The sequence below is a fragment of the Ruditapes philippinarum genome, unplaced genomic scaffold (genome assembly GCF_026571515.1).
Source record: "Ruditapes philippinarum isolate M1 unplaced genomic scaffold, ASM2657151v2 ctg6406_1_1_1_1, whole genome shotgun sequence".
NCBI classification, from domain to species: Eukaryota; Metazoa; Mollusca; class Bivalvia; order Venerida; family Veneridae; genus Ruditapes; species Ruditapes philippinarum.
The window spans coordinates 32,014-46,187 of record NW_026864616.1 but is presented as its reverse complement, the minus strand read 5'-3'; the positions used below and the strand labels follow the sequence as shown (position 1 = coordinate 46,187).

At 33.5% G+C, this 14,174-nt stretch overlaps 1 protein-coding gene across 1 annotated transcript; it reads left to right on the top strand.

Moving 5' to 3' along the window:
* Nucleotides 1-1,630: 1,630 nt before the first annotated feature.
* On the top strand, nucleotides 1,631-10,536 carry LOC132726269 (uncharacterized). Its single transcript, XM_060711560.1, has 3 exons — nucleotides 1,631-1,873; nucleotides 5,947-6,016; nucleotides 8,357-10,536. The coding sequence occupies exons 1-3, from the start codon at nucleotides 1,673-1,675 to the stop codon at nucleotides 10,087-10,089; spliced, it is 2,004 nt and encodes a 667-aa protein (XP_060567543.1). The 5' UTR covers nucleotides 1,631-1,672; the 3' UTR covers nucleotides 10,090-10,536.
* Nucleotides 10,537-14,174: the final 3,638 nt, after the last annotated feature.

Sequence of the window (14,174 nt, the reverse complement as noted above, 5' to 3'; positions counted from 1 at the left end):
AGATAGCGGTGAAGAAACTTCAAGATGTAAGGTGCAAATAATGTATGATGTCAGTTTACAATCTTTATTGAGTCGACTTACAATGATTTAAGAAAACAGTCCACTAAATTCACGACATAATTTTGGGAACAGAATTTGAAGCAATATGATATTGAAGTAATAGTCAAATTCAAAACAATACTTTCCATAAGTTGATTGATAAAGTCACATAAAAATACATATATACCTATCAAAAGATAAAAGTATATAATAACAGACTGAACTTAGTTTGCAAGTGCAGTGAAACTATTTTATTTTTTTTTTTTAACTTACGAAATCCAAAAACTTGAAATCCAAACAATGTTCAGGGTCCCAAAATTTTTACAATTCATACCTCTGAAATTGAGGAATTCTAAATTCTGATATTGTGTTAAAGTTTGGATTATATCAATAAAAAATTAACTTGAAATATCCGAAAATTGAAAAAAGCGTATGAAGGATATTTTTTTTGAGATAATAAAATCTGCAATATGTTTGTATGATAGTATCTCTAATTATCTGTGACCCGCATAATATCTTGACCCCTATTAGAACCTCAACATGTCATGCATGTCAAACCCTTAAGTGTGAAATTAATTCCATGATGAACTACCGAAAGAAAAAACTTTTGAAAAATCATTAAAAACACCGAAAGAGCTAGAGCTTAAATATTTGGCAAGAAACATCATCTAGTTAGAGTCAAAATAGACCTGCCCGGGGGGGGGGGGCTGTAATTGATTTCCTTATTTGTATATAGTAAAAACTTTAAAAAATCTGCTGTAAACAAAAACAATTAGCTAGAGCTTAGATATTATGCACAAAACATCTTCTAGTCTGTGAGTACCAAGTTTGTTCAAATAAAAGCCCTAGGGTCAAAACTGGTCCCAGGGGGTCATTATTTTCCCTATATGTATTTAATGAAAACTTAAAAAATCTTCTTTTAAAAACCAAAATAGCTAGAGCTTAGATATTAAGCATGAAACATCTTCTAGTGGGTGTCACCCAAGTTTGTACAAATAAGAGCTCTGGGGTTAAAATTGGCCCTGCACTGGGGGTCATTGATTTTCCTTTTGTGTGTAGTAAAAACTGAAAAAATCTTCTTTTAAAAACCCAGAGAGCTAGAGTTTAGATTCCAAGCATTAAATATCTTCTAGTGAGTGTGTACCAAGTTTGTGTAAATAAAATCCCTTGGGTCAAAATTGGGGAGGGCGGGGGATCATTTTCATTTCACAATGATCATTGTTTTTCATTATCTGTGTATAGTAAAAACTTAAAAAATCTTCTTTTAAAATCCTTAAAGTGCTAGAGCTTATTATATTTATCATGAAACATCTTCTAATGGGTGTCTACCAAAATTGTTCAAATAAAAGCCCTTTGGCTAAAATTGGCCCTACCCCAAAGGCATATATTCAGGTGATGGATTGCAGGGCCATCATGACCCTCTTGTTGGTTACGCTGTAATAGATAAGAAACCAATAAAAGAGCAATTGGGATAAATTGAAATGAAGTTTGACCTGATATATAATATAGAAGAGTAAATATTATTAATTACATAGCTACATTTTTTATGAAAGAAAATATAACAAGACTGATCTCTTTTAATCAGCTGAAGAACAAATATTTTATTATTACGACTGAAAGTTTTGAAGAGATTATGAGGCAAATCAAAGAAGAAATGGCAAAAGCTTTGAAATCAACAGAAAGTGCTGCAACTAAAGAGGAACATGATGATCTGAAGAACAAGCTATTAGAACTTGAAACTAAGGTGTCCAAAGTAAATGACGAAAATCTTGAGAATGCAGAATTGAAAAAGAAACTTGGAGTCTTGGAGACTCTTGTTTCAGAACAGAAAGAGGTAAAACAAATTTCTTTCTGTTTGTTAACTAAATGTTTCAACTGTATGTAACATCTTTACATTTAAGAAGATGAAGATATAATAATTGTAAAGAAAGAGGGGGTAAATTACTTTGCTTATGTCAGTCTGTCTGCCCTTCGGTAGCCAACATGATTTCCGCTGATTATCTTGAAAACTGTTTATCACAAAGTCTTCATATTTCACATTTTAAATGGTCATATATAGTAGATGACCCCTATAAATGATTTTTGGATCACAAGTTAAAGGTCATGGCCACTGGGGCCTTAAATTTCAGAATGGTTTCTGCTTATTATCTTGAAAATTACTTATCACACAGTCTTTATATTTCACATACTGATTGGTCAAAACTAGTTAATGACCCCTATTGATTTTGGGGTCACTATGTCAAAGTCCTTATCTTGAAGCGTTTATCACAACGGCTTCATATTTCACATACTGATTAAACAAAATAGTAGTAGATGGTCCCTATTGATTTTGGAATCACTAGGTCAAAGGTTAATGTCACAGGGGCCTTGAATGTTAGAATTGTTTCTGCTCATTATCTTGAAGACGACATTGTATTTATCACAAAGTATTCACAAAGTATTCACATTCCACATACCGGTACTGATTGGTCATAATTACTAGATGACCCCATTTAATTTTGGGTTACTAGGTCAAAGGTAAAGGTCACAGACACCTTGCGTGTAAGAATTGCTTCCGCATATTGTCTTGAAAGCTTTTTATCACATTTTCATTGGTCATATGAAGTAGATGACACCTACTGGTTTCTGGGTCACTAGATCAAAAGTCAAAAATTGTTTTCGCTCATCTTTAAAAGCTATTTATCACAATTTCTTTTTATTTCGCACAGTGATTAGTCATAACTAGTAGATGACCCCTATTGAGTTCTGGGTCACAAGGTCAAGTCACAGGGGGTCTTGAATGTTTGAATGGTTTCTGTTTATTGTCTTTGAAAACTATTTATCACAAAGTCTTCATATTTCACATACTAATTAATAATTGGTCATGTGTAGTAGATGACCCCTATTGATTTTGGGATCACAAGCTCAAAGGTCATGGTCGCAGGGGCCTTAAATGCAGAATGGTTTCCGCTAATTATCTTGAAAACTTCTTATCAAAAAGTCTTCATATTACACAGTCATATGGATGAGTCATAATGGGGTCACTTGTTCAAAGGTTCAAGGTATTTCACATATTTGATAGTTTATTACTAGTAGGTCATTATTCTTTCCCTTGTTTCCATAATTGAACACTTCTATGTACCTATTTATGGCAAGTTTCAAACTTACCAATAGTATGAGCGCTAGAAATGGAGCATATTGTGTATTTCAACTTTTCTTGTTGATTACGTTCTTGTGGCTGTTTGACTGGAAAGGCATCCAGGTTCATATAATGTATATGAAGTGTATTAAGGAATATCAGCTGAAAAAAATTGTTTCAATTTTGATTTTAAAAAAGGTCATATTTAAAGATTAAATGTAAGCTATGGTTTCTCATGTTGATAGTCACACTTAAAGGTTAAATGTTAGCTATACTGGTTCATTGTGAAGGTTACACTTAAAGTTTAATGTAGCCATTCTGGTTCATTGTGAAGGTTACACTTTAAGTATAATGTTAGCTATACTGGTTCATTGTGAAGGTTACACTTTAAGTATAATGTTAGCTATACTGGTTCATAGCGAAAGTAACACTTAAAGGTTAAATGTTAGCTATACTCGTTCATTGTGAAGGTTACACTTAAAGTATAATGTTAGCTATACTGGTTCATAGCGAAAGTAACACTTAAAGGTTAAATGTTAGCTATACTCGTTCATTGTGAAGGTTACACTTAAAGTATAATGTTAGCTATACTGTTTCATTGTGAAAGGTACACTTAAAGGTTAAATGTTAGCTATACTATTTCATTGTGAAGGTTACACTTAAAGTATAATGTTAGCTGTACCGTCTTATGTTGAATTCACAATTCAGTACATACTCCTTTGTATCAATTTTTATACCCCTGCACTACAAACAAAATTGTAAGGGGGGTATACTTGAATCAGCTTGGCAGTCGGACGTTGGCGGTCCGTCAGTTTTTCCTTGTCCACCCAATAACATAAAATTCCTTTGACCTACAGTCTTCATATTTGGTATTTAGATAAGTCATGATTAAAATATAAACCCTAGTGATTTTGAGGTTACCAGGTCAAAGGTCAAGGTCACAGCACCTTGACTAAAAAAAGTTTGTGCGCCCAATAACTTAAGAATCCTTTGACCCAAATTCTTCATATTTGATATTGAGATTGGTCATGATTTGTAGATGACCCCTATTGATTTTGAGGTCACCGGGTCAAAGGTCAACGTCACAGGGGCATTGACTAAAAAGCTTGTCGGCCCAGTAACTTAAGAATCCTTCTACCCACAGTCTTCATATTTGGAATGGAGGTTTGTCATGACTATTCAAAGACACCTATTGATTTTGAGGTCACTGGGTCAAAAACAAGGTCACAGGGACCTTGACGCAAAAAAGCTTTTCCGCCAAATAATTTGAGAATCCTTTGACCCAAAGTCTTCATATTAAGCATAGAGGTTAGTCATGATTACCCCTATTGATTTTGAGGTCACTGGGTCAAGGTGACAGGGGCATTGACTAGAAAAAGCTTGTTTGCCCAATAACTTTAAAATTCCTTTGACCCACAGTCTTCATATTCGGCATGGTGTTGGTCATGAACATTAGATGACCAATATTGCTTTTGAGGTCATTGGGTCAAGGTGAGAGGGGCCAGTACTTCAAGAAAGCTTATCTGCTCAATTGCTTTAGAAGACTTTGGTCAGCAGTATTCATATTTGGCATGGAGGTTATTCATGATTATGAGATGACCCTTATTGTTTTTGTGGTCACTGAGTGAAAGGTCAAGATCTTGACTATAAAAAAAACTCGTCCGCCAAACATCTTTAGAATCCTTTGACCCACAGTCTTCATATTTGGCATGGAGGTTGGTCATCATTATGAGATGACCCCTATTGTTTGTGGTCACTGAGTCAAAGGTCAAGGTCAGAAGGGCCTTGACTATAAAAAATTGTCCACCAAACATCTTTAGAATTCTTTGCCCCACAGTCTTCATATTTGGCATGGATGTTGTTTATGATTATAAAGTGACCCCTATTAGTTTTAAAGTCACTAAGCTTTTAATTCTGAAAGCTTGTCTGCTCAATTACTTAAGAATGCTTTGGTTAACAGTCATCTTATTTGGTACTGAGGTTAGTAATGACTAGTAGATGACCCCATATTGATTTTTAGGTGAATATGTCAAAGGTAAAGGTCACAGGGGCTTTAACTACAATAAGCCTGTCTGCTCAAATGCTTAAGAATGCCTGTCCACAGTGTATTGATTTTGACATTTCACATTTGAAGCATAATTATATTCTCATATATTCATCATAAAACACCCCCAGCAAAGCTGCATGAATTTGGAGGGTAGTCAAGTCATGCAGTTGCATGTTTCAGTTTTGAAGTCAGTAGGTCAAAGGTAAAGGTCACTTTGATCTTTGCCACTAAAAACATGTAGAATACATATCTTACTAATGCACTGGCTTTCTACCCACAGATTTGACAGGTTGTCAAGGTTGTCATTGAGCTCTTAATGACTACTGTTTATTCTGACAAAGTGGTATGCAGGGGTATTCATGTCATGACAGTGGCAGTTCTGTTTTTCGTTTGATTGGGTTTTACATCACACCGACATAGTAAAGATCATATGGCCACGCTCCAGCTTTACTGGTGGAGGAATACCTCAGGTGACCTTCCGTGCATTATTTCCGGCACAAACGTGTACCTGAGTAGAACCATGGTCGTTCTGTAAGCTAGCTGGATAGCTTCTTCACATGAAATAATTCAAATGGTCTTTCAGGATTTGATCTCACAACCGTTAGGGGCAAGTGGTTTGAAGTCAACAACCTTAACCCTTGGCCACTTATGCCCCAGTTCTAGTAACATCTTAAGAATAACTTATAGATTAGTCTTGAACTAAAAGTATTTTTGGAGTAAAGAAGATGATTTGTTTTTGCAGGAGATGACAAAATTTAAGACAGAAACTTCCTCAGGTCAAGGTCAGGCAGATAATGAGCAAACCAAGTTAGGTGAGTAAAATATTTGTTCTGATGGTGTACATACATGTACAAGTGTATGATATTGCCATTAATTTAAATAAAAACCAGCTGAATGTCATCATTACTTTATCATTTTAGAAATTAAAATGATATAATTATATACTCCGGATCATACAATATCATTAAATTTATAATATTATTAAATTTATGAAATTACAATGTAACATTTGATTTTATCCTACCATATTATGTGGTTGGTGCTATACTGGAATTACTTTGCGGCATTATTAGGTAAGTCATTCCGTCTGTTTGTTTCCATCGGGTCAATATCCCCTTGAAGGACAAATGCCAAACATCCAACCTTTTTTAGCTCACCTGTCACAAAGTGACAGGGTGAGCTTTTGTGATCGCTTTTCGTCCGTCGTCCGTCCGTCCGTCGTCCGTCCGTCGTCTGGCCGTCCGTCGTCCGTCCGTAAACTTTTACTTTAAATGACATCTCCTCATAAACCACTAAGCCAATTTCATCCAAACTTCACAGGAATGTTCCTTTGGTGGTCACCTTTAAAAATTGTTCAAAGAATTTAATTCCATGCAGATCTCTGGTTGCCATGGCAACCGAAAGAAAAAACTTTTAATACCTTCTTTTAAAAAACCATAAGAGCTAGAGCTTAGATATTTGGCATGAAACATCTTCTAGTGAGTGTCTACCAAGATTGTTCAAATAAAAGCCCTGGGGTCAAAATTGGCCCTGCCCCGGGGGTCATTGATTTTCCCTATGTGCATATAGTAAAAACTTAAAAAATCTTCTTTTAAAGAACCAAAAGAGCTAGAGCTAAGATATTTAGCACGAAACATGTTTTAATGGGTGTCTACCAAGTTTGTTCAAATAAAAGCCCTTGGGTCAAAATTCGCCCCGCCCCGGGGGTCATTGATTTGCCCTATATGCATATAGTAAAAACTTAAAAAATCTTTTTTTAAAGAACTCAAAGAGCTATAGCTAAGATATTGAGCATCAAACATGTTCTAATAGATGTCTACCAAGTTTGTTCAAATAAAAGCCATGGGGTCAAAATTGACCCCGACCCAGGGGGTCATTGATTTTCCCTATATGCATATAGTAAAAACTTAAAAATCTTCTTTTAAAGAACCAAAAGAGTTAGAGCTAAGATATTTAGCATGGAACATGTTCTAATAGATGTCTACCAAGTTTGTTCAAATAAAAGCCCTGGGGTCAAAATTGGCCCCGCCCCGGGGGGGGGGGGTCATTGATTTTCCCTATATGCACATTGTAAAAACATAAAAAATCTTCTTTTAAAGAACTCAAAGAGCTATGGCTAAGATATTTAGCATCAAACATGCTCTCATAGGTGTCTACCAAGTTTGTTCAAATAAAAGCCCTGGGGTCAAAATTGGCACCGCCCAGGGGGTCATTGATTTTCCTTAAATGTGTATAGCAAAAACTTAAAAAATCTTCTTCGAAAAAACCCAAATAGCTAGAGTTAAGATATTAAGCATGAAACAGCTTTTAGTGAGTGTCTACAAAGTTTGTTCAAATAAAAGACCTGGGGTCAAAATTGGCCCCGCCCCGGGGGTCATTGATTTTTTTTATATGTGTATAGCAAAAACTTAAAATCTTCTTTGAAAAAACCCAAATTGCTAGAGTTTAGATATTAAGCATGAAACATCTTCTAGTAAGTGTCTACAAAGTTTGTTCAAATAGAAGCCCTGGCCCGGCCCCAGGGGTGTCATTGTTTTTAACTATATGTGTATAGTAAAAACTTAAAAAAAATCTTTTATAAAGCCCAAAGAGCTAGAGCTTAGATGTTTAGCATGAAACATCTTCTTATGGGTGTCTACCAAGTTTGTGCAAATAAAAGCCCTTGGGTTAAATTGGCCCTGCAACGTTGGGGGGGGGGGTGGCGGTTTGGGGGGCTATATACAGGTGAGGGACCTCAGGGCCATCATGGCCCTCTTGTTTCTTTTCTCTGTATATTTTATACCCCCTGTGTGATTTTCCTTAAATTTGCCTCAACAAGGCGGTATGCATAACCAATGTTTGTGTTTGGTTTGCTCAAGGTCAATGTCATCTATGGAGGTCAAAGGCTAAATCAGGTTATGTTATATAGAATATGAAAAGGCTAAATCAGGTAAGCTTCATATAATATTATAAGGCTAAAATAGGTAAAATTTGCCCTAATTGTGATAATGTTAACATATGATTTTACATTTAATTTATTCTTTTACAAAACAGCACTTACTACAAAATCATCATTTCAATGTCAGAGAACTCTCCAGTTTGTGAGGGAATCTTGTAATGTTAAGATAATTTGTAAGTTTTGCTGACTTTATTGACTGCTCAATAAATTTCAGGTTGTCGTACTCAATTGATAGAACATTATTGCAGTGATGTACTTAAAGTATCGGCAATACCTTTACAACCAGATGAGGAAAATTATAACTTCAGTGACATTTATATAAGACCCACTTTAACAAAAAAGATAGAAAAGAACAGAGGGGAGTCTGAGGAAAAAGAAATAAAGACCATGTCAGAGATTTTCACAAAGAACGGGGAACCACAGAAATTTATTTATGTTGTTGGAGATGCAGGGTCTGGTAAGAGTAGTTTCTGTAAATATTTGATCAACTGTTGGTGTATGGCACACAGTGATGGACACAATACAGATGATGAGTTTGAAGGAGTCAAGGAAATGAAGAAATTTGATTTCATGTTTTATATTTCTCTTAGACATAACATAAAGATCAGAAGTATCCAAGAAATGCTTGAAATGCGATATGATAAGATAAAAAATTTAAGTAAACTTCTGGAAAAGGATTCTGAAAAGATGATTATTTTACTTGATGGTTTAGATGAATGGTCTTTTGACAGTGAGACTAGGAATGAGTTCCAGGCAGGCCTTCCTGAACGTGACTTTACAAAGAAATACACAATTGTTACTACATCACGGCCATGGAAAATTCAAAGTTTGAGAGTAAGTAATAGAGAGATTCATCAATTATTGAAATTAAAAGGGTTTGATAAAACACATGAAAAAGAAATGATTAAGAAAACAATAACAGCGTTGAACGAATCATTAGATCCTAGTGAGTGTGAACAAAAGCTTAAGGTACGTTCTGTGGTTGGCCTGAAACAGGTACCAATTATGCTGCAGCAATTGGTTTGTCTATGGTGTGATGGTAAACTTGATAAAACCTCAAGGTGTGCTATTTATACTGGTATGTTAGAACTTTATTTCACCTGGAATTTCAATAAAACTTTAGGCAGTTATACAGAATGTATGGAAAGTTCTCAGAATGTTGAACTCCCTCAGTATTTAACAGATGTAGAGATATGTAGATTAAATAGTCATCTTATATATGGTGTGTCACGCTTGGCTTATGAGACATTGTTCAATTATCCTAAGGATAAGTCCTTAACATTTGACAAATCTGTGTTTGATGATTTGAAAATATCACAAGATGTGCGACAAACATGTCTGAAACTGGGGATTTTGACAGAAGATAAATGTCCTTCTTTATCTGTATCTAAACCTAAAAGCTCATTGTTCTCTTTCATTCACAAATCAATGCAAGAATTTCTGGCTGCAGTAAATATTGGTATCAATTTCAATGCAAAAATGTGTTCATCAGATAGTACAGGAAATGTTGAATTAGTCAAAAAGTTTATTTTTGAGGTTTTTCGGAATTGTTCAACAGTAAATGACATATTAGAGCAGTCAAATGTCATCATTATGCTATGTGGTCTAGAACCAAAGTTAGCAACACATGCTTCAAAATACATACATGATACTGCGTCAAAAGACTCTCGTCTTCAGGAATACAGGAGAACAATAAGTAGTGACATTTATAATAGAATTAGTAGGGATCAATATATAACTGATATTCAAAAGCTTATGTTTGACTCAATGGAAGAATTAAATGCAACATGTAGTGTAGGAAGTAATACTGTATTTTATATAGGAGATTTAGTCATTGATAATAGTGATAATCGTGATATTGTTTGTTCAAGTATTGATCAGCATCAAATTGTTCCTGACACTGTTCTGTCTATTTATGTAGGTTACATCAACACAAAAAAATGTTAAATTTACAAAATATTTACCAATGTTTCATCATCTTGAAAAAATTGAAATAAAATATAAATATGAATTACAAAGTGTTACTAGTAGTACACAGTGTAATGAACAGTTGATTGATGAGATGAACAATTGTGTTTCTGAGACAATTAAAGTAAATACTTTAACATTAAAATCTCTATCTCTTGATAATGGCTATAACACTGACAAGTATTACCCAGTGTGTAAAACTGTTGTTAGTTACCTACCTAGTATGATCAATCTTGTAGCAATAAGTATAAGTGATATAAAAATGAGTCATGATGATACTACTACATTTTGTAATTTTCTTGAGAGAACCAGTCATCTTGAACAAATAGATCTTGATCAAGTTAAATGTGAGTGTAGGAAGCAGCATGATGTAAATTTATCAAAACATCAACAACTTCAGTATCTTGATTTGTTAAAAACTGTTAGTGTGATAGATGCTGATACTACAAACCTTGAAATATTTTCATTTAAAAAATTAATAGATAGTAATTATGAGAAAATATTTGATATAATTAGAAAATCTAACAAATTAAAAGAACTTGTATTTTATGGAGATGAATACAATAAATCTCAATTATATCATACCAACATAACAAAGAGACTAGTCACAGTATTACCATTGTTACACAATCTCAGTAAGCTTAAGTTAACGTATTGTAGGTTAACTGACAATATAATACAGTTACCTTTAGAGATGAAGAGTTTAAAGTACATTAAGCTTAATAATGGTGTCATAATGAGTTTGACAACATGGCAGAAGTTTGTTGATAGTCTTCCTGATATTCCTCATACTGTAAAGGTGAATGTAATGCGTTGTTATATAACAGGAGATGGTGAGGAGTTTAATGATGATTGGTCTACATTGATGTTTCATGGACTTAGAGGAGGGAAGGGAAAACATGCTAAACAGTATGTTAAAGATCAGGATCAGCTATTTCATGTTAAACAGGATGATCATGGTTTGTTTGTATTTTCAACAAAATGTGATATAAGATACATGTAGTTGAAATAGTGTTTAAACGTTAAAAGACATGGTGAATTTGTTGATGTTATTTCATGTTAAACATGATCATTATTGGTTTGAATTTTCAACAAAAATTAGATAAAGTATGCAGGTAGTATTTAAACTAAATTATTGCATGTTAAAAGAGATGATAACTTGGATTTTCACTTTCAACAAAAAAAAAATGATCTGAATTTTTAACATAGTGAGAAAGAATACATGCAGTTAACATAGTGCTTAATCTAAATTAGTTCATGATAAAAGACATAATTATTAAAATAAACATTATCAGCAAAAAAAAAAAATCAAAAGTCATATATTGATATGTTAAATAATGAATGTAATACAATATGATAGATAACAATCATCAAAACAGTTCATTAAATATCAATTTCTGATCATTGTAATAATATTGAAATTGATGAAAGTAATATTCAAATGTATATTTGAATAAATAAATGAAAGAAATTCAGTAAAATATAAAGAAAATATAGGCAACTTTTTTTTTGAAAGATAAGGGATAGTTTGTGAAAAGTATAATTTGAAAAAGTAATAGGTTCTTTGAATTATAAATACATAAATAGATTAGCAAGTACATAAAAATTAATGAATAAGTAAATATAATAAGTAATTTGAATGGAAATATCATAAAACAGAATTTTAATGAACAAGGTCAGAAAAAAGTAAAATATAAATATAACATTCAAATACCAGTTATATTATATAATATATGATAGGATAAAGGAATGGTATATGTAATTACCAGTTATATGAGAAATATTTCAAGAGAATGGTATATATGAATAACAGTTATATGATATATAGGACAAGGGAATGGTATATATCAACACCAGTTAGATGATATATAGGACAATGGAATGGTATTTATAAATACCTGTTAGATGATATATAGGACAAGTAAATTGTTTCATTGAGATGAGGACCATTTACATGTTATATTTTAGAGTTTCCTTCTTTGATTGTTTTATATTGTAAAGATTGTAAAAATTTCACAAATTGTAATTATGGAAAACCATAAATGTGTACAAGTTAATACTGTTAGTTAGTATTATTCAAACAGTATCGTTAAAGGGTCTCCCCTGAGGATAATATTTTCTTAATTTCTTGACATGATAGGACGGGAGTTATGTTGTTGAGGTTTCATACTATTTGAAGAAGATACATTATTTATCATGTATAAAATTTGTATGCAAAATTTCAGATTATTTGCTCACTTTGTTTTTCCAAAATACTAGTAATCATTTTAGCTCGACTATTCAATGAATAGCTAATGTTATAATAGTACTTACCGCATTGGCGTCAAACTTGGGTTACTTTTATGTGTGCAAGTTGGTATGTAAAAAACTACTGAATGAAAATTTCAATTGACATTCTTGTTCTTTAACATGACCAACACAAATCCCATACCTCTCATATTTTTTTCCTCATATTTATTTCCCTTTTACGACTTAAAAAATCTTGGTTAAGTTTTTACGTATAAGAGTGGATTAGAACTTCACACACATATATGAGAGTAATAGGAAGTCACTGTCCGAGCACATAGATATTTGACAGAATTATTTCCCTTTTTGAAGTTAGAAAATTCTGCATTATCCATCACTGTGGATAGTCAAGCACAATGTCCTGTCGACAGTGTTTAAATGTTTATAGCTAAAGTCCGTCTGAAATTTACACTTCATTAATATCGATTTTCAATTTTATTTCGAGTATATTTCTTTAGTATCATTTTTTCCCTTATTGAATATCCCGATTAATCAGTTTTGGCTTTTCTATTTTTATTCTTTATTGTTTGGCTTTTGGACCTCAGTGGAGCTCCTTTAAGTGAACTCTTTGTTGTTTATGTTAGAATGATAATTTTAAACACTAGGCAAGTATAGATATACCTTGCTGTAAATTTATATGTACTAGTATATACTGTAACTACATAGACAGTATAACATAATTTTTAATCAAAACATGTTATACACCATAGATGTAAATATGAATTTTAGCTCGCCTCACCTGTCACAAAGTGACATAGTGAGCTATTGTGATCGCTTTTTGTCCGGCGTCCGTCCAGCGTAAATTTTTACTTTAAATGACATCTCATCAACCGCTAAGCCAGTTTCATTAAAACTTCACAAGAATGTTCCTTTGGTAGTCAACTTTAAAAATTCTCAAACAAAATTAATTCCATACAGAACTCTGGTTGCCATGGCCACCGAAAGAAAAAACATAAACATTTTCTTGAAAGAGCTAGAGCTTAAATATTTGGCATGAAACATTATCTAGTCAGTGTCTACCAAGTTAGTTCAAATAAATTCCCAGAGGTCAAAAATAGGGGGGGGGTCATTGATTTTCCTTATACATACCAGTTCTCAGCTGCCCCTTGGGGATATATACCAATTCTTAGCTGCCCCTTGGGGATATATACCAGTTCTTAGCTGTCCCTTAGGGATATATACCAGTTGTCAGCTGCCCCTTTGGGATATATACCAGTTGTCAGCTGCCCCTTGGGAATATATACCAGTTCTCAGCTGTCCCTCAGGGATATATATCAGTTCTCAGCTGCCGCTTAGGGATATATACTAGTTCTCAGCTGTCCCTTAGGGATATATAAACGTTCACAGGTGCCCCACGGGGATACAAACAAGTTCTCAGCTACCCCTCGGATAAGTTCTCGGCATGGATATATACCTGTTCTTGACTGCCCCTTGGGGGATATATATAAATTCTCGACTACCCCCAGTGGGGGGATGTATTCCAGTTTTCATCATAAGTCAGTTCTCAGTTGCCCCTCAGGAATATAATAAGTCTCAGCTATACCTGAGGGATATATACCAGCTCTCGGATGCCAATATGCTCTCTCACACAGACAGCCATGTTTTATAAGTTTATATACTATCAGATGTTTATTTTCATAGATAATTTCTGTAACGGTTGAATTAGAATTTTTTAATTAAACAATTTGTCAAATTTTAGTACCAAGATATGGTCACATTATAGGCATGAGTTATATTTCTGCTGATGTCAGCATAATAATGATATGTTAGTTTACATG

Coding starts and splice junctions, on each gene's coding strand:
- LOC132726269 (XM_060711560.1), top strand. CDS start 1,673: ATGAGGCAAATCAAAGAAGAAATGGCAAAAGCTTTGAAATCAACAGAA. Junction 1,874..5,946: donor TTGTTTCAGAACAGAAAGAG/GTAAAACAAATT, acceptor TTGTTTTTGCAG/GAGATGACAAAATTTAAGAC. Junction 6,017..8,356: donor TAATGAGCAAACCAAGTTAG/GTGAGTAAAATA, acceptor AATAAATTTCAG/GTTGTCGTACTCAATTGATA.